Genomic DNA, 18,239 nt, shown 5'->3' with positions numbered 1-18,239 from the left:
CTACAATAGACCGCTCACGTGACCTCAGAACTACTGTGTGCTAACTTCGAGCACCACTTAGCGACGAGCGGGTGCTTCGCGAAACAACACAGGACTTTCCAGGAATGTGACATCACACAAAGTTGTAAGCAATCCTAGTTTCCTCAAACGAATGAGACGTGTCAAATTAAGGTGAAAATTTTATTAAAAGAACATATTTACAGACAAAATGATGGTTTCGTGGATAAACGGGAGCAGAATCTGACAGTACCATTTTTGCTGGTGGAGAAGAAGTAACACAAGTCAAAATAATTATACATTATTAACTAAAGACATCCAATGAACAGGACGGGGATTGTTTAATGCTACAAAGAGGGTTGGAGTTTTAAGACATGTTCATAGAAATCTTCCAGTTTCACATGAATTTGTAACATGGTGAAATTAAATAACTGTCAGGGCTGAACGAAGCAAGAAATGAGAGGCTGAAATTGGCAAATGACAAAATATAGCTTGTTTGGAAGGAAAAATGATGTTGGGCATTTAAAAAAAGCTAAAATCTTCCAACCCTAACTGGATACAGACGAACATTAATAGCAGCAGGCTTTCCGTGGCAAGCTTGCCATTGCCTCCAAAGTGCTCATTTTAATGGCAATCTAACTTAGGCCCCAACATCCACAGCCCAACAGGCATTTCACAGGCAGTAAGGTGCACAAATCTTTGATCTGGTACATTCACATATCAGGGCTGCATCTGGGACACATATCTCCCATTTGGTAAAGCCTGCATCTTCAGAAGCAAGTGCAGGGAGACCATGTTGACCCCTTTCAACGGAAACTAAAGCAAAGATTTTCAAAATGTGTCAATCGTAAGGCAAATGTTTCTACATTTCGAGAGGGCAAACCTAATTGGTAAGGCAAATCTGCATTATGTACACAGAGGCACATTTATTGCAAATACAACGAATGCAGGGGAAGCCAATCTTCAGTAAAGGCTTGAGTCCTTCAGTTCACCCCATGGTACTTGTACCAACAGTATAAGCACTATAAGTCACAGGACAAACGTGGTTATCCTTTCTGATCAGGCATACAGTCTTTTATCTGCAGTTCAGTTAGTAAATGGTGAGGCTTAGGGAGCGGTTCATCTTTTTTCCGATGAGCCGAGACGCTTTGGAGCTGGATTGGACTGTAGAACGTGTAAGAACTCGGTCTGTGGTCAGAACCCTCTCCTCTGCTGCAGCCTTTGCCATCTGAGCTTTCTTTAGCTCCCTGAGAAACCCCCAAAAAAGAATGATTAATTCAAGGCACAGACAAAAAACGTATCAAGCCATTAGAAATAAATAACAGCCGACATTAACACGTATACTGCATTAAATGGCAGATATTTTGAGTGCTCTAAACATTGTTGGCTTATATAAAGTAATTTGTCCCCTAACATTACGTAAAAGCACATACTTTTGCAGAAGTGCATTCTTGAACCTCTCGGCATTGAGCTCTACACGAAGCTGGTCGGCACACATTCTGGAAGCAGTCAGCAGAACCGGATGCCTCACAAGGTCAGAGGTGGAGGGTCGTCGAGTTGGATCAGGGTGGATCATAACCTGTAAGGAAGATTCAATTGAATCAATTCAAAGCCAGAACTAAAGTAAATTCTTTTATAAAATAAAATTTAGAAAATTATTTTGAGAACAGAGCAATAAAAACTTACCTTTAACAATCCCAGGAATTCTTGAGAGAGTACTTGTGGGATATGGGGCAGGATACCCTGTCGGATTTTGTGCCACTTTTCCCCATTAGTGGGAAGGGGCTCCGATCCAGATGCACTGATCACGGTCAAGGCTAGAGCAAATATATCTGCCTTTTTCAGGTTACTGTAGTCCTGTGAGCAGGAATAGCAAAATTAGCACATAGCACAAAAACACCATCATCTACTAGGAATGAGAAAAAAAAGAGAATGGCTTTTACCTCCTGAAGCACTTCATTTGCCAGGTATCTACTGTCACCTTCTTCAACTTGGGGATTGGTTACTCTTGTAACATGACCTAGGTCACCTAAAAAACAAACAAAAAGTAATATTTAAAACCTTGTATTTTATGCCTTTATTATGCAGGGTATCATCAGAGTATACAGACTCCATATGTTTTACCTATTTTGTAAACCACACTTGTGGTAGGTCCATCTTCTTCATCTTCAAGTTCCTCTACACTAGCAGCAGGTTTGCATGAAATGAATATATTGCCTGAAAAGGATTGCCAAACTTATTAATACAACTTTTACAGAAAGAACTACAAAATACCAAAACGTTATAAAATAATTTACATAAGAGGCTGTAACAAGTAAATACATACTTGGCTTTATATCCATGTGAACAAGTGCTGTAGAGTGAATGTACTTAAGTCCACGTGAGACTTGAAGCAGCAGATCCTTCAGCTCAATCTCAGCCATGAAGTGCATGCGTCTATTGTTCTCGGCGATGACATCAGACAGTGTTCCACCATTACAGTACTCATTCTGAATCAGCATGTGGTCATCTTCTGCCCAAGCAGAATAATACCTCACGACATGGGGGTGCTGCCCAAGAACTGCATGTGCGTATACCTCACGAAGTGCATTCTGCCTGTTAGGAGACAATTCATATGTAACGGTTAGTCAGAATTTTCATTTAGTTAGTGACATCAAAATACACAGGATACATAAAAGGTCAAAATTTCACTCACTCGTCCACAGAGCCTGCCAGCGGCTTTTTAGAACGTTTGATTGCGTAAATACAGCCGTCCAACCTCTTGACACATTTGAAAACCGACCCAAACTCTCCAGAGCCAATCTTCTCCAGCTCATGGAACTCGGATGCATATCTGGACATCATGTTATTCTCCATCATCGTGATCCTCTGTTGGGAATAATTAGAAATGTTTTATTTGAAAAGAGAATTCTCCATATTAAAATAAATAATTTAACTAACAACTATAAATGTATTAAACGTTACCTTTGATGGCGGAATGAGCTCGTCCTCAATCTCTCCATCACTTGCTTCCATGTCCTCACCACAAGAGCTAAACAAAGGCAAGCCAGTTATTAAAGGATGCAAACAAAATTATAAACACTAGGGGGCATACGAGAGGTCTGACTAAGCACATGGCGTACATAGTGTGTTAACACGAAGTTTTTAGTTCATGGCCAACTTTGTCAGATTAAGTTAACATTTACGAACAGTCCTGCAACCTGTACCATACCTGTCCGACGTAGGCATAACGTTTCAATGTCATTAAGCTCTTATTAAAGCAGCCATGACGTTATTTGTTTACTATTAAAACAGGAAAATCTTAAGAGACATTTGGTGAACTTTACAACTATAATGCACAAGCTTACTCATTCCAGTGTGACCGTTTTCTGTTGTTTCTTTGTAGTGTTGATGACTGCACGAGCATGGAGTCCGGGGTGAAGGGGTTGATGTTTACTTGAGGTGTCTGGTTTCGTCTACCGTCCAGACAGGCTTTGCTGGTGGAATCCACATTCTTGAACAGGGCGACTCTCCGGCTCGTCGATGCAGTCGTCCTGGCTTTCGACAATAAGCTCTGTATATTTGGGGAGAACATGCATAAGATCAGATAACGCGAATGACAAAACCGGACATGGCAGTATTTGCATCACAAGGACCAAAGCTGATTTTAACTTAGTCGAATTTCAGTAAAAACGTTCAAAGCGGACGCAGTAAACACATTTTTACAACTTACGCGTTTTAAAAGAGTTGATTGTGTCAATTGACTGATTCATTGGTGTTGTTACGCAACTTGGTACAGTTCAATATATGGGTCACTAGGTGAGGTCATCGACTTGGGAGGAAGGCGAGGCTGCCTTTTAAGATTATAATTATTTACTTTCAAATATCTGACTACTAACATTACATGGCAAAGAAAACAGTTAGGAAAAATCATCACATTTTAAACCTGAAAACGTGCTCTTGTTATAGAAAGTTTGTCATATCTGTGCAAGCACAAGTCGATTTTTCTAAAGTAAACAGAATGGTTACAAACCTTTGGGGTATGAGGGGTATCAAACAGACGGAGTTTTCGGAAAGTTTTGTGGGGTGGTGTATCAGGACAGTCCGGGACAGGGGAGCTCGATCCGTCCATGTCATCGTGAATATATCCCCTCTCGGGTGAACTGTCGTAGGATTGGGGACCTTTCCGTGGCGATGGGGAGGCTCTCATGTAAAAAGTTGGTTTTAAGCGAGATGGTGAGCCGAATCCCTCTTCGTCCCACGACTCGTCGTCTTCTCTGGTTCGGCTAAGGGGGCTGCTGCCCAGGTCCTCCGGTCTCTTGTCCACGCTGCTGCGGCGCACGGAGACGGGAGAATCTAGCTCCGTAAAGCCCGATTCTGCTCCGGTGCTGCTGTTCGCGTCTTCTATGCTGTCCTCTTCGCCATCGCTAGCGGCAAACTGTAGCTTTTGGCGGACGGGTTTAAGATTGGGAGACTTGCCGTGCCTCCGAACGCTGAAACTCATCTTTCCAGCAAAAAGTTCCGTAAAAGTAGGATAAACTGTACACAAAGTTGTGTAAATAATAAAACAATAAGCCCAAAACGGCTGGCAAACCAGTCAGATGCTGTATTTTAGATAAACATATCTAAAATCGACCGTACAGTGCAAACGGAGCGATGAGGAACAGTCCCGAAAATCAGCGAAGGGAGTTCCACTTTTTCCAAGAGGGAAACGTCCCGATAGATGTTACCTGAGCAAAATCTCCTCTATAAATATATACCTGTTAACTGATATCACCGTGACAAGTCCGAACAAGTTACACGTAAGTTACAGACCCCGATACCGAAGTTAGACGTGAACCAGCTTCCACGGCGAAGTAGTAAGTAGCGATGAAGAAAATGGCTGCTCCAAAAACTCCCAACTGGTATGTCAGAAATAAAGAACAAATAAAACCTTGCAGTTGCGATCACTCTGACGCGACAGATAACCCTCTCAAAACATGTCAAAGCACCTAAAATAGTATCGTTTAAGACAATAATGTTTACAAAAGTAGTTTGAATGACGAGCTACTCCTCCCACCAACAAGCGTGGTCAAAGTCTTCCCGCGACCGTTGGACATGTGACGTGTCATGTACCAATGAGCGCAGACTTTCAAAGTTTAAAAGAAAGGCGGTCCCCCGTGTGCTACGTTACAAGCTCCTCCTCCAAAACTGGTGACTGACTGCGACTTCAATTTGGCGCGAATTTCTTTCATCTATGTAATCCCATCGTTTCATCCTTTGAGTTGATCAGAGGCCGGATTACTGAAAATGGGCGTCGTTACGGCACATTGTTATTTGTCTTTGGTCACGGAAGAACACGTTAAATTAAGTAAACCTGATGAGATTAAACGTTTTATGGCTGTTTTCACGAAAAGCGTGGGTTGGCGGTGTAAAATGAGCCACATGGTTTTGTTTATGGTCTTCTACAATAGAAATGGATGACAGGTAATCAGTAACCAATACCCATTACTTAAACAGGCCGTTAGTTTCACTAATGATATTTGCATCACAAGACCTTGTATTTGCAAAACACATCTTAAAACTGTGAGTTAAATATAATCACATCTTTGAAAGTAGCTACTCAGAATTATCAGAACAATTAATTAAACATAAAAATACAATAAAAACCACAAATTCTTTTTCTAATTATAATTCTGTTCATTTTATCATCAGATTGCAAAAAATATCTTCATCAAATATATACAGAAAAAAACTATAGTCTTAAAACAGTTATGTACATATACACACAAAAATATCTTCAATTTTTCTATAACAATCGTGATGTCAGCATTTAAAAAAAATATGATGCTTGACAGGTTTTTAATACACACACACACACACACACACACACACTCAGACACAACCTTGATGAGTTTAGTTCAATGAGGCAATAAATTAAAAAATTTAATCTTCCATTCCAGGGGTTTCTCCTTGCTGTATTCTTGATGCTATTCTGATGGCCTCTTCTAGGGAGGGTTGATCACTCAGCTAAGAGAGGGAAATGTTTATTCATTAGAGGTCAAATTTAATACAACTTTACCCACGACAATACTTTGTCCACACTTACAATACATTAGTTAAACATTTGCATTCAACATGTTCCCCAGCAAGCAATCCTCACCACCCACCCTCCAAGTACATGGTCTCCCCCACAACGACTCACTTTTTTTACAATAACGGCTCATTAATCAGAATAGATGGGCAAGCCAATGTAAAGATAAATACATAGTAGATTGGACTACACTAAATTGTTGTTCATCAACTATTGGATCCATTAAATACATCAATAGCTCAAATCTATAACTTAAAGGTGCTTGATAAAATGAATTAAGTGTATTTGGTTTAAAAGATATAAAGCATATAACAATCGCCATTGATATAGTTATGCAGTGAGATAAACAAATTTTATCAGGTTTAGCCTGAAGTCATTATACAGGACATTTGGAAATCCAAGGATCTCCATAAATTAGACCTACAGAACTACACCCTTAAGGAGGGAAGGACACAACCCCCAACAAACAGAGTCATTTATAAAATAAGTGGATGATGCATCCTTAAATAAGCTTAAAGGTTTACAAACATTAACGGCATGTTTTACGCACAGCTAATGTAAATATACCATTTAAGGTTACCCCTCCCTCCCATTTCTGAGTGTGAAAGACAGTGTTTGTATTGTGTGGCAAGTATCCATTCCATACCTGGACAGCAATGTGTGTGCCATTAGAGGTAGCCAGCAGAGTGACTGGGTGTTGGCTTGTGGAAACTATGTGCTGTTCCTGATCCTGCACAAGCTCCACTTCTTCTGTCTGGTACGCAGACAGGTCTGGTGTCACAATGGCTACCTAAAACACAAACAAAGTTAACAAAATAAGACCTTACATATTATAATATGGAAAGATCAAGTGGCGACCCCTACCTGTCCCTCCGTGCCGTCTGCAGAAACCATGGTAACAGAATGTGCCCCTCCTGATGAAAGCATTGCTTCATGCGCTGGGATAGTTATGGTGGTTCCCTCTTGTGTTACCATGGTTATTGTGCCACCCATAGCCTGCATATCTGCCTGAGAAAGAACCTAAGCGTCCAAAAGGCAAAAAAATAATTTGTACAATCTACAGAAAATGTACGTAAAGGTCATTAAGAATAATTCAATTTGGACCACTAGATGGTGCACTTTCGAAACAACAACAAAAGACTAAGCTAAATTATGTTATGTTGGAGAGTGGAATTATGGGACATGTCGTTTTCACCATCCAGAGGCGTATGGAGATCACCCATCATGCTCACGGACGAGGTAATGAATTAATTAAATTTATGTCATCGTAATGAATTGGCTTGCAAGAAACATGTTGTCTAATGCTACATTAGCCCGCGAATGATATTGGACTTCGTCAATTGATTTGGTAGCGTGATGCATACTACGTTTACGCTTTTTCAAGTGTCCTTTACTCGCCAAAGAGTAATCGTGATCCATAATAACAGAACAACAGATGCTGTGTCCCAGATGCTGTATAAACACTTCCGCATTTGCATCTTGCCGTAGTTTCTACAACCGGAAACTGAGGGTACTGCGGAGCACCGGATATTAAGTCAACAAATACAAGGGAGACAAGGGACAGACCATTTCTCTGGATTTGCACATTCTTGGGAACATTTGGGATAATTTAAGAACACAACTGCATGAAATATATCACACTGTGCAAGTGATTTGGGGATATTTCACAAGGACATTTTTCCATATTGTGGCTTTAATAAACTCTATTTACCTGTTGTGTACCATCCTGGGATATAAGAGCGACATGCTGTTGTCCTGTGACCTCTGATCCACCCAATACCTGCTCGGACCCAGAGTCATCCTCCACCTCTGTAGGTGTATACATTAACCCAGGATCATCAACGGCCTCTGAAAATGATGTAGATTTCAATTCAAGTTAGGTAAAATCTAGAATATTATTTCCTTTCCAGATGATTCTGTGTTGTCGGACAATTCCAAATGGAACTAACCTGCAGGAGGCTCAAAATAACCTTCTTGTTCTTCCTCTATGGGCTCTGTGTCATTGTGAGCTGTACGTTTATGCATGGCCAGGGTGGAGATTTGCTTATACGTCTTTCCGCAGTGATTACAGTTGTAGGGTTTGCAGGGTGTATGAACCACATGGTGCTTGTACAGGCTGGAGTACTCTGTGAAGCGTTTGTCACAGCCGGGCACAGTGCAAACATAAGGCTTCTCTCCTGGAAGTGATCACACAAATACAATTCGGATCATTGTGATCTCCAGACGTGATTCAAAGATTTCTTACAGTTCTGCTTGATTTCGACTTAATTCTTTATTTGATCTAAGAGAGACAAAATATGTACAGCAGGTACCTGTGTGAATCCTCATGTGGTTTTTGTAGTTTGTGGCACTTGCGAAGGCCCTTCCGCAGTTGGGCTCAGAGCAGTAATACGGCCTCTCACCAGTGTGAGTACGGATGTGAACCTTGCGAATGTTGGACGTGGTGAACGATCTTCCACAACCTTCAAACGGACATTTAAATGGCTTTTCACCTACAAAAACACAAACACGCAAATATAACAAACACATTACATTTGCTTTTGTGAATGCCTTTGTTGTTATCACTGTATTAGCACCTAATGTACAATTGCTCTTTGTATGACATATCACTTATCCCCGAACTCTTTGTAAGTCGCTTTGGATAAAAGCGTCTGCTAAATGTAAATGAAACCTAATGTTGGCCAGCCTGGTATGAAACATACCTGTATGTGTCCGTGTGTGTTTTTGTAGGTCTCCGGATGTTTTGAAAGACTTGAGGCAGTTGAGTTCCTGACAGCGATATGGTTTCTCTCCAGTGTGTGTTCGGATGTGACTCTTAAGGCCATAACCTAAAGCAAGCAGGGAAGAATCATGATTAACCCAATCAAAATTTATGGAGAAACGAAAAAATTTGACTCAAGGCAAAATAATCACCTGTTGCAAATTTCTTTCCACATCCTATCTGGTCGCAAATGTATGGCTTGTCTCCTGTATGCGACCTTTCGTGTACCTGGGAACGTTCAGAAGGTCACACACAATGTCAATTTAAGATCACATCTACACAAAAAGGCTTTATGGAGCACTATCTATCTATCTATCTATCGTATGCAACATATGATGTGATTTTACCTTTAGATGATGAGCAGTGGTATAGAGTTTTCCACATCCTTCATGTTCACAGCGGAAGGCTTTTTCCCCAACATGTTGAATTCTAAGTGACCTGCTGTCCTGACCCTGCAGTACAATCTGAGAACAATGGAATAAAACAGTTTAAAAAAAAGAAAATTAAAAACAAATAGGAAAACGAGTATCTGTTTGGGATGGAATGAGAAACCTTACCTGCATATGGACGCCATCAGAGTCCCTACGACCGTGTAGACCTGTGCTACATTCTGTAGCCTCCATCTGTCGAAAAAAAAATGTTTTTTTACTTAAATCTTTGTTCATTATTATCAAGGACACCAATTGTTAAATGAATATGATCCTTACCTTTGTAGAGTATTGCTCCAGCACACTGATGGTCTCCGCATCAATGGTACCCTCAGTCTGCAAATCTGCTACGGTGCCATCTGCCTGGATGGCTAAAATGGTGTTGGATTGTGGCATATGCTGTATATATGCAGTGGTGCCGTCCTCTAACTGAACCGCCTGTAAGCCACCCTGATCGTACGTTTCTAAAAAGATCAGAATTGTGTTAGTAATTTGTACTAAGTTAGTAATTAGTTAGTAATTTGTACTAAAAAAAGTATCTTGAAACAAACAATTCAAGAGCGCAGAATAATGCACAGAGACAGACCTTTAGGGGCATGAATGTAGGCAGTTGTTCCATCTTCCAGTTGCACAGCCTGTCCATCCTCTAGCCGTAATCCTTCTCCACCTATCAAGTATTATTTATGAAATACGAGTACAATTAGACATGTACGTGGCTACTTGAAATATTTAGGCTGAAAGATCTGCTCCAGACAGACACTGAAAACGAAGCTGCTATAACAATGACTAGGCCCAGTACAGTTTCTTTTGGTGAGATACCTGTTTTAGACATTGGTAGATGCTGGACATATGCGGTAGATCCATCCTCCAACTGGATCAGTTGTCCTTCCATTATCTTGTTTTCTGAGAGAGAAACTATTAGGGCAAAAAATGACTACACAAATTCAAATGACTACACATTCACATGCAGAAGAATACTGCTTAAATGTTAAATACCTTTAGGGCTATGTTGAATGTATGCTGTGGAGCCATCCACCAGAGTCACTGCCTGCAAACTCACAGTATCCATCCCTTCGATGTTGTCCTCTGTGTGGTAACAGTTGGCTATTATAGATCATACTGTACTCTGCATACCGTATAATAATAATAAAGCAGATATTTTCTCACCTGCTACTGCCTCCGTCAAGCAAAGGGTAACCTGCTGTGGGTCCCCATCAACACATTGAAACTCCATGCCCTGGGTGTCTCGATTCACCTGGGCTAAGAGCATGATCTTCCTGTGCAACTAAGCAACAAAACTAATGGTTTTATGTTAAAATCCAAGGTGGGCATAAACATGTAACAACACGGTCTTATTGTAAGGCAATGTAAATACACAGTATTCTGCATTGAATTGTAAAAGCTGTTGCAACTTATAAACATTCTGAAACATTTTATAAACTGCTGTGCATAAAAACTCCCCGTCAAAAATCTATTATGCATTTATTTTTTTAAATTTACATAAATATTCATTAATTGAAGAAAAGTTTTATTTATAACCTCGTGTTTTTCTATTTTAACTTAATGGTAAACAGATTAGCGCTACATGTGCAGAACTGTACAGACTTGCACACGGTTTATTTTTCCGTAAGAACGTCACATTTATTTAAAGAATTCCGCAAAAGTAAAACCAAGTTGCGTCCATCAGTGGTTGAGTCTCGGGTATTTAAGTGATAGTTCAAACATTTTAATTCCGTCATCATTTACTCACCCATGCATAAATGATGAACAGAGAACGATATTTGGAAGAATGTTAGCAGTATACAATTCAATGTCATCAGTATACAATTCAATGTCATCATTGACTGCCATAGTAGGAAAAATTAAATGGTAATCAAAGGTGCCCTAGAACTGTTCGTATTCCTAAATTCTTCAAAATATCTCACTTTGTGTTCAACAGAACAAAATTTAAAAAATCCCCTGCTATTGTATTGGATCTCAAAGAACTGAAAATTGCTAACATTCTAATAAATATATTTCTTTGAGTTTAACAGGACAAATAAATGTATATAGCTTTGAAACAATCTGAGGGCGCGTGTATTATGAGAGAATTTCTATTTTTGGGTGAACTATCCCTTTAAATGAAGATAATGTGCCAACGCAGGCATTTCCTCTCGTAACTTCCATTTTAGCCAGGAAGCTACAAATCGATACATATTTGTTACATTTATAATACGTGTATAAATAATAATTAAGGTTAAACAACAGAAATGGTAAAACAGCCTGATTAAAAGATACTATTTATATTGTTGAGTTGACAGAGTGTATCATGCTAACGAGTAGCATATGCTAAAATTAACATTCGTGTTTTACTTGTGCAGTTTGATAGTTTTGCCATAATGTAGCGATCGTTGATATTCAGATACAATATGAACATCACTGCATCAAAGCGCAAAAAACATTTTATTGCCGTTGAATTATAAAGAAACGACCGCTAGCCCACATTCAGTTGCTGCGGTAACTTGACAATCACAATCGGCACGTTACAATGTTGCAATCGACTACAACCCCGAGTCCAACTGGCTTTAATAAATAAAACATTGCTTCCGATGCATTTCCACTATTTTATTTCTTTCAGCTTCCCACATCGACATCCACGACACTTCCATTCCCACACTCTCCAGCTAAGTGGCGTCTGAGGAAATAAGGCACACTGGGTAAAAACACATTTATATACTAACCTCCGAAAATTTTCCAACAATCCCTTCGTTCGACCGCCATGCACCAGGGCAGGAAACGATATGCCGACAACACAACCCCGGAATATGAATAGCGCCAGCGTTTCTCTGCCGGAGGCCCGACAGATTCTTAATACACGAACGTGATTTGCTGAAAAACACTGCTGCTGAGCGTCTATTGGTTCATCGTCATTCCGTGAGAACGCGCGCAGTGTGAAATTCATGTTCAGGGGCACCTTTGAGACGCCATTCGGGTCTGTTGGATGTATTGTTCGAGCGTGAATAAGCAAATCTATCAGAGTAGTTTATGGACATGATTTGGTCAGTTTGCGGATAGGTGTCGCTTGTTTTGTGGATATATATTTGAACGTCACAATGCGAACAGTGGTTTTACAGTTGATGTAATTTATATTTTATACGGTGTGTCAAAGAAAAGTTGGTAGCCATTTTGAATGGCTAACGATGTCATGGCTGGAGTGAGGATGTATGGGCAATGCAGTGCAGTAGAAAAGAAGGCTAAACCACGGGCAAGCTTTGCTGTTCTGCAGTGGTGATCAACTATAACGCAATTTGTTGCTGTATTAAAAAGATTCAGACCCATAAAATTCTTAATGTTAGTTTATATGTCTACATGTACATTGTTGTATGCAGTTAATCGATATAATAGTTATTTTATTTTAGAATATTTTGATGATATGGATTCTACACAGATTTAATAGGTCCCCTTTGTTACTATTTTAACTAAAATGAATCATCTGTAATGTTTGCTCTGTGTGCTGTATTATACAAATATTAAATATCTACTTTTGATAACTATTTCAAACTGTCATTGTTGGGTTTGTTTCTCAAAACATTGTCAGGTTTTCTCAACGTTTGACATTTGAGCTTCTGTATAAGAGAACCCAATCTTTATCATAACTGACTCTCATAACAAGACTCAGGTTCATGTGGTCCATTCTGGTGAGAGGTCTAAAAATTTCATTTCTGTCAAACACTTCAGACACGTTTTTGACAGCTTAAAGGGACAGTTCACCCAAAATAAAATTCTGTCATATTTGACTCAATCTTGAGTTGTTCCAAATCTGTTTAATTTCTTAATCTGATGAATACAGATAAATATTTTTGGAAGAATGCTTGTAACCAAACCGTTCTTGCCACCATTGACTGCCACAATAGGAACACAGATTCTGTAAGTTATGGGAAACTTGTGTTAAATAAACGTTCACCCACAAATGAAAATTCTGTCTTCATTGACTTACCCTCGTCATTCACAGCATCTGTTGCGATATCCAAGCCTTTGAGTTTTATATTGACAACATCATCTTATTATAAATTAATATAAATTAAATAAGTCATACAATTATTTTCTAACATTCATGTGTAATATTAAATCTGATGTCTTCATTAGATGCTCTTTACCACCACTAGATGGATGTATGCCATTCTTGTTCAAGGCTGGTCAGAGACTCACTATGGCAACCTCAGTACACAGTGGAAAACAGGATCTTTGTTCGGTGGATTACAGGGCACAGAAATTGCTACAGTTTGTGTTTTCTAGGAATCAGGAAAGGTTTGAATACTTATTTAAGTCTGATTTTACAGCATTTATTTACTGTTCAACGACTTATGTTGCCTATAACTTTACAAATGCAACTTTATTGCAGGTCATTCTGTCAGAGTGATGTCATCAAATCCTCAGGTCTCTTATAGCCAAAGTGTCCTTCCCCTGTTTATGGGTAAAAGCAGAAACACCACGTTTGTTCTGGACACCTCTTATGGTATGAATGCCTTTATGGGACCAGTGAAGAATCTTATCATCCAAACCCTCATTACTAAAGCATCACTCAGAGACTCGCTCTTCAACATTATCAGCGTTTCATACAAGGTAGCCTACATTTGCAATAAACCACTCTGAAAATATGAATGCCACAAACGTGATTATCAGTTTAAGAATGTAAACTGTAAAATGTAGTTTAAAATGCAGTTTCGTTTATGGGTAAATGGAAAAAGGGTTTATTATCTTTAGTATTGTAATTATACATATTTTATATTTTCTTTAGGCAACTGCATGGTCTTCTCACATGTTGCTCTGCACCCCTGATATTGTTTATCAAGCCTTGAACTGGATTCACACATTACAGACAAGTCCTGGCAGAGACCTCTACACTGCTCTGGCCTTAGCCTTCTCTGACGCTGCCTGTCAGTCTGTCCATTTAGTGACCAGTGGTCTCCCAGACAACCCCACACAATGCCTGGCTTCATTATCAACCCTGGTGACTCGCCCTGTGCATACCTTTCACATAGCTGACAGTCCCATTAACAGTGACATCTCAGACTTCTTGCAGTGCGTCTCTTCCACCACTAGAGGAAGCTGTTACAACATGTCTGTGAACTCAAGGAATGTTGTGGAGGTATTACATTTTACACCCCTAATAATTTTTGTTTAAAATTTACTTCTCTTGCTCATCTTTATTATGTTTTATGTTGTAACAGATCAGCTTGTTACATTTAACGGATCACCAGATTCAAATGCCATCATATCTAGAAGACAGATGGCATTCAGGGGGGGATTTCAATCATGTCCCATACTACAACTGCACCAATTGTGTATGTTCTGCACCATACTGGTATGTTTTCTGTGTGTTTCTTTTATGTAAATTATGTAACATAAACATTTACATCAATTTCATTTGTTGTTTACAGGTGTCCCCCAACAAATCATTTTAATACCGTATCATGTATATCTACAAGGGTAATGAGAGGTGCAGAGTTTTATCCTGGCTGTCGTGTTTTAGCCAGAAGTGAGAGAGATGGGCTTTACTACTTGGGGACAATTATACATCAGGTACCGAAAGAAAAACCTAAACATTGTTATGAATACCAGCATATTCGGAAATATTCTTGAATTGCAAAAAGCTATTTTAATGCATCATCACAACTATTATTAAGTCTATGCTGTTCTCTAGGGCAGAGGAAATGTTTATATGGTGGAGTTTGATAAGGTCATGGGACCTTTAGAAAAGGCCTTTATGGAAACAATAAATGCAGTTCAGCAAACTTACCAGCCTGATATGGTGAGTCTAAGCATAGCACATGGACACAGTATAGCTCCAGGAGACACTGTTCTTGTTCCATGGGAGCCAGACCTGAGACGATACGGACCTGGAAGAGTCATCTCTGGTATGGAGCTAAGAGACTCGATAAAAGGTAAAGTTTTCATATGCCAAGAAAAAAACATTTGAATAAGAACTGAATAAACTTCAGAAAATTTGCTGATGTGTGTTGATTTGTCAAAGGTGATGATGTAAGCATTGGACTTGAGGTTCGCTTTTGGAACGGGATTACAATGCATGTCCCCAAAGATCTTGCAGTATGGATTCCAGTCTCTCACCATGAAAAAGTGATTAAGGACCTCCAGCAGTATTTAGCACGGCCGTGTTGTTGTAGGGTCTCCCATTGTAGCAGTTGTTTTAAATTTCCAACTCACCGATGCATACATCAAAGTCCGTCTTACATCCCACCGTGCCAATGTCCAGTTAAAACATGCTGGCCAATGGTAATGTCACCTCCACTACGGAACAACCAAGCGAGAGAAGACTTGGAGAGAAAAATCAATCTCCAATTGAAAGAACTACAGAGCCTACATGTGTCTTCAGACTCGGATGACAATGAGGATATTGCAGATGAAAAACAAATGCCCTCCAGGTCAGAAATGGTGAGCAGCTCAATAAACACTGACATTTCCTGCCTGAAAAAGCCTTACACTCAGCTTGAGGTCAAGCCAGGCTGGAGTTACTGGAAAAGGGGATCTCCAGAACCACAGCACAAGCAACCAGGTAATGACAAATACTTGCAAGTAAGGTTTTAAAGATGGACAAACTCCGGACATAATAATCTGTTTGCACTAGACTAGGAAAAAAGTGCCTTTCTACAGATACAAAATGCCAACCAGGTACTTTTAGCCTTTAAAAAAAGAATGTCACTTAAATAATCTTTATTGGTATTTCAGGAAGAACGGTCAGATCTTCTCATGTTAGCTGTTCTAGCCCTAGACACATTTGGCATTCTGGAAACTCTACAGATGACCACTCCATGATGACCAATCACAGCTCTTTATTTAAGCTGGTACCAATTTCACCGAAACGAGGAGCCTCTGTCAAGGAAATATTTCAATCAACAGATCCAAAGTCATTTCCTAAAGCTTCATCTCCAATAGTTCTGGCAATGACCAAAAGGCCAACAAAAGTGATGCTATAGTTTCACAACCCAAGTGTTTAGTTTTCCAATAAGTTTGAATACAATAGACCAGTATGTAAAAATGATACAGGCATCAATTAAAAACGTTTAATCTGTATGAGGAATACACAAATTAAAAGTACATTTCACAGATCATTATGGCATTCATTCCTAAAAAAATACATTTAAAAAAATAATGTATAAATAAATATACGATTAGAAAACAAGTGCAAGGTAAAAAAATAACTATGAATCAGATAACAAGATTCATCGTTTACAATTTCAGTGCAATAATTGTTATGGCTGTCATTCATACAAAATTCAAAGGGGATGTTGTTATTCAAAGATAGAACCGAAGACTCTTGCTTTCCCCGGCGGCGATGCGGACAGTTTTGGTTGCTGGCCTTGCGTCTTCCATGGCTGCTGTGATGGAATAAGTTCCTGGAGACACTTCAATAAAGAAATCCTCTGATGTACCCTTTTGTAAAATATGTGGATTATTCACTCTGAGAATATGATTTCTAGATCAATGTTTAAGTAACAATCCCTAACAAACTTAATACTTATCTATAGTTACATACACAACAACAAAATCTTAAAGATGTCATAAAGAAGGTCATGCTTACAAAATCTCTGTCGATGGTTTCAGCATCATTCCGTTTCTGGTCAGAGGTTTTTAACATGTCCTGGCGATGATAGCGACAGATATGTTCTCGCTCGTTGGGCTCAGCCTGGTGCACAGACTTGTGAAACGCCTGTTGAAAAGACACCAGTTCTGGTTTTCAATATTACATTTTAAAATGCAAAACAATTAAAAAAAGTGAATAAATAAAGCATTGTTCACCTTGCACTGTCTTGTAGTTTCTGCCATGTACTCCACTATTGTTGCAAAAGCATGGTCCAGGTTTGCATGTGAAATGTTTCTCTGAAAAATCAAAGCTTTATTTTCATGGGCAGACTTTCTTCATAGACTGTCTAGCGTTTGACTAATACTAGTGCTAACCTCTAAATCCTTCTTGTGACTGATCATGGGTGATGGTTTTGCACTAGGCCAGTTAATGGACCGTCTCTTCGCTTTCTCCAGCACATCCTGTCCGAGTTTTGATGAACGGCGCAAGGAACTCTCCATACACGACTCACTTGCCATGTAACACGCGTCGCAAACTACATGCGAACGACACAGTATCATTAACACTCATTACACTCCCTGCGTATAGAAATATGAGATTTGACATGCATGATAATAATGTACCTCACGACGCCACATTTACGATTCCAAGGACTTGTCGCTCGAAGTTCGTTGTCCCACTTGGTCTTTGAACGTTAAAAAACGGGTCTTTTATTGAGTTCAAACTGTAAAACAGACAGTAACAAAACTTGGGCGTGTGCGCTGAAGTGAAAGTGTGGCCATGCATTTCCGGTCTCATGCCTTCATGGGAAATGAAGTCTTTGCGGTAGCGCAACACAAAAACGAGCAACTTACTGCACGATGGGCGATTTCCCGGACAAGGTTTAAGACTAGTCCAAGACTAAAATAAATGTAAGAGCTGTCTAATAAGAGCTGGCATTGTTTTGTATGAAAATGCACACGTCAGGTTTTAAGAAAAGCATTTTTGTATAGGCCTACTTTAAAAAGGGCTAGTCCTGGTTTAAGCAAATCCCTGTCCGGGAAACCGTCCCAATATGTTGAAAAGACATGACAATGTGATGTGTTCTCGATTGGAATTGCACAGTATGCTTAATAGACTTGGGAGTAGTAACCCGTATGTCTTGGACGTTTGACCAATGACCCGTCATTAAATCATTTGACCTTTTTCACCAGACAGTTTAATGCCTTTTAAGATCAGTGGTGGCAAGTTTGCGATGATAAGCAAATCAGATGTTTACCATAGGATGGATAACCATGTCTGACGTAAAAGTACACAGTACAGTAGGGTACAGCATACTGTTTTAAAATAGCCTGTAAACATTCATTGGATAATATCTGATGTTACTGGAAAAACGTCTGTCCTGTGCCTGCTTTGGATTTATGAAAAATTAATAGGGAA

At 39.5% G+C, this 18,239-nt stretch overlaps 3 protein-coding genes across 4 annotated transcripts; all 3 read right to left on the bottom strand.

The window, feature by feature from the left end:
• Positions 1–166: 166 nt before the first annotated feature.
• wee1 (WEE1 G2 checkpoint kinase) lies at positions 167–5,089 on the bottom strand. The gene is made up of 10 exons (XM_079465203.1): positions 4,010–5,089; positions 3,345–3,550; positions 2,962–3,028; positions 2,693–2,865; positions 2,324–2,592; positions 2,122–2,214; positions 1,941–2,026; positions 1,684–1,854; positions 1,431–1,576; positions 167–1,244 (listed from the first exon to the last, which is right to left on the bottom strand). Exons 1-10 carry the CDS (start codon positions 4,478–4,480, stop codon positions 1,088–1,090), a joined length of 1,839 nt encoding a protein of 612 aa, XP_079321329.1. The 5' UTR covers positions 4,481–5,089; the 3' UTR covers positions 167–1,087.
• Positions 5,090–5,273: 184 nt separating this feature from the next.
• znf143b (zinc finger protein 143b) lies at positions 5,274–12,235 on the bottom strand. Of its 2 annotated transcripts, none has more exons than XM_079465563.1 (16): positions 11,959–12,235; positions 10,406–10,523; positions 10,235–10,324; positions 10,058–10,153; positions 9,825–9,905; positions 9,518–9,702; positions 9,368–9,433; positions 9,158–9,274; positions 8,963–9,038; positions 8,752–8,877; positions 8,362–8,541; positions 7,999–8,226; positions 7,761–7,897; positions 6,914–7,069; positions 6,696–6,839; positions 5,274–5,985 (listed from the first exon to the last, which is right to left on the bottom strand). In XM_079465563.1, exons 2-16 carry the CDS (start codon positions 10,506–10,508, stop codon positions 5,902–5,904), a joined length of 1,869 nt encoding a protein of 622 aa, XP_079321689.1. In that variant the 5' UTR covers positions 10,509–10,523; positions 11,959–12,235; the 3' UTR covers positions 5,274–5,901. The 2 variants fall into 2 exon arrangements, with proteins under 2 accessions (XP_079321689.1, XP_079321690.1); XM_079465564.1 differs by having other exon boundaries at positions 5,371–5,985; positions 10,058–10,141; positions 11,959–12,055.
• A 4,050-nt stretch (positions 12,236–16,285) lies between these two features.
• On the bottom strand, positions 16,286–17,616 carry akip1 (A kinase (PRKA) interacting protein 1). Its single transcript, XM_079465519.1, has 5 exons — positions 17,444–17,616; positions 17,195–17,355; positions 17,036–17,116; positions 16,818–16,946; positions 16,286–16,669 (listed from the first exon to the last, which is right to left on the bottom strand). The coding sequence occupies exons 2-5, from the start codon at positions 17,336–17,338 to the stop codon at positions 16,532–16,534; spliced, it is 492 nt and encodes a 163-aa protein (XP_079321645.1). The 5' UTR covers positions 17,339–17,355; positions 17,444–17,616; the 3' UTR covers positions 16,286–16,531.
• Positions 17,617–18,239: the final 623 nt, after the last annotated feature.

This window comes from Barbatula barbatula, assembly GCF_947034865.1.
Source record: "Barbatula barbatula genome assembly, chromosome: 10".
Taxonomy (NCBI): domain Eukaryota; kingdom Metazoa; phylum Chordata; class Actinopteri; order Cypriniformes; family Nemacheilidae; genus Barbatula; species Barbatula barbatula.
The sequence above is the reverse complement of the archived record's forward strand: the minus strand, read 5'-3'. Positions and strand labels throughout refer to the sequence as shown.

Coding starts and splice junctions, on each gene's coding strand:
- wee1 (XM_079465203.1), bottom strand. CDS start 4,480: ATGAGTTTCAGCGTTCGGAGGCACGGCAAGTCTCCCAATCTTAAACCC. Junction 3,551..4,009: donor ATACCCCTCATACCCCAAAG/GTTTGTAACCAT, acceptor CCAAATATACAG/AGCTTATTGTCGAAAGCCAG. Junction 2,215..2,323: donor TCACATGGATATAAAGCCAA/GTATGTATTTAC, acceptor AATCCTTTTCAG/GCAATATATTCATTTCATGC.
- akip1 (XM_079465519.1), bottom strand. CDS start 17,338: ATGGCAAGTGAGTCGTGTATGGAGAGTTCCTTGCGCCGTTCATCAAAA. Junction 16,947..17,035: donor AAACTACAAGACAGTGCAAG/GTGAACAATGCT, acceptor TCTTTTCAACAG/GCGTTTCACAAGTCTGTGCA. Junction 16,670..16,817: donor AAACCATCGACAGAGATTTT/GTAAGCATGACC, acceptor ATTTTACAAAAG/GGTACATCAGAGGATTTCTT.
- znf143b (XM_079465563.1), bottom strand. CDS start 10,508: ATGCTCTTAGCCCAGGTGAATCGAGACACCCAGGGCATGGAGTTTCAA. Junction 8,878..8,962: donor TGGAAAGAAATTTGCAACAG/GTGATTATTTTG, acceptor TGCTTGCTTTAG/GTTATGGCCTTAAGAGTCAC. Junction 7,070..7,760: donor CCCAGGATGGTACACAACAG/GTAAATAGAGTT, acceptor TTGGACGCTTAG/GTTCTTTCTCAGGCAGATAT.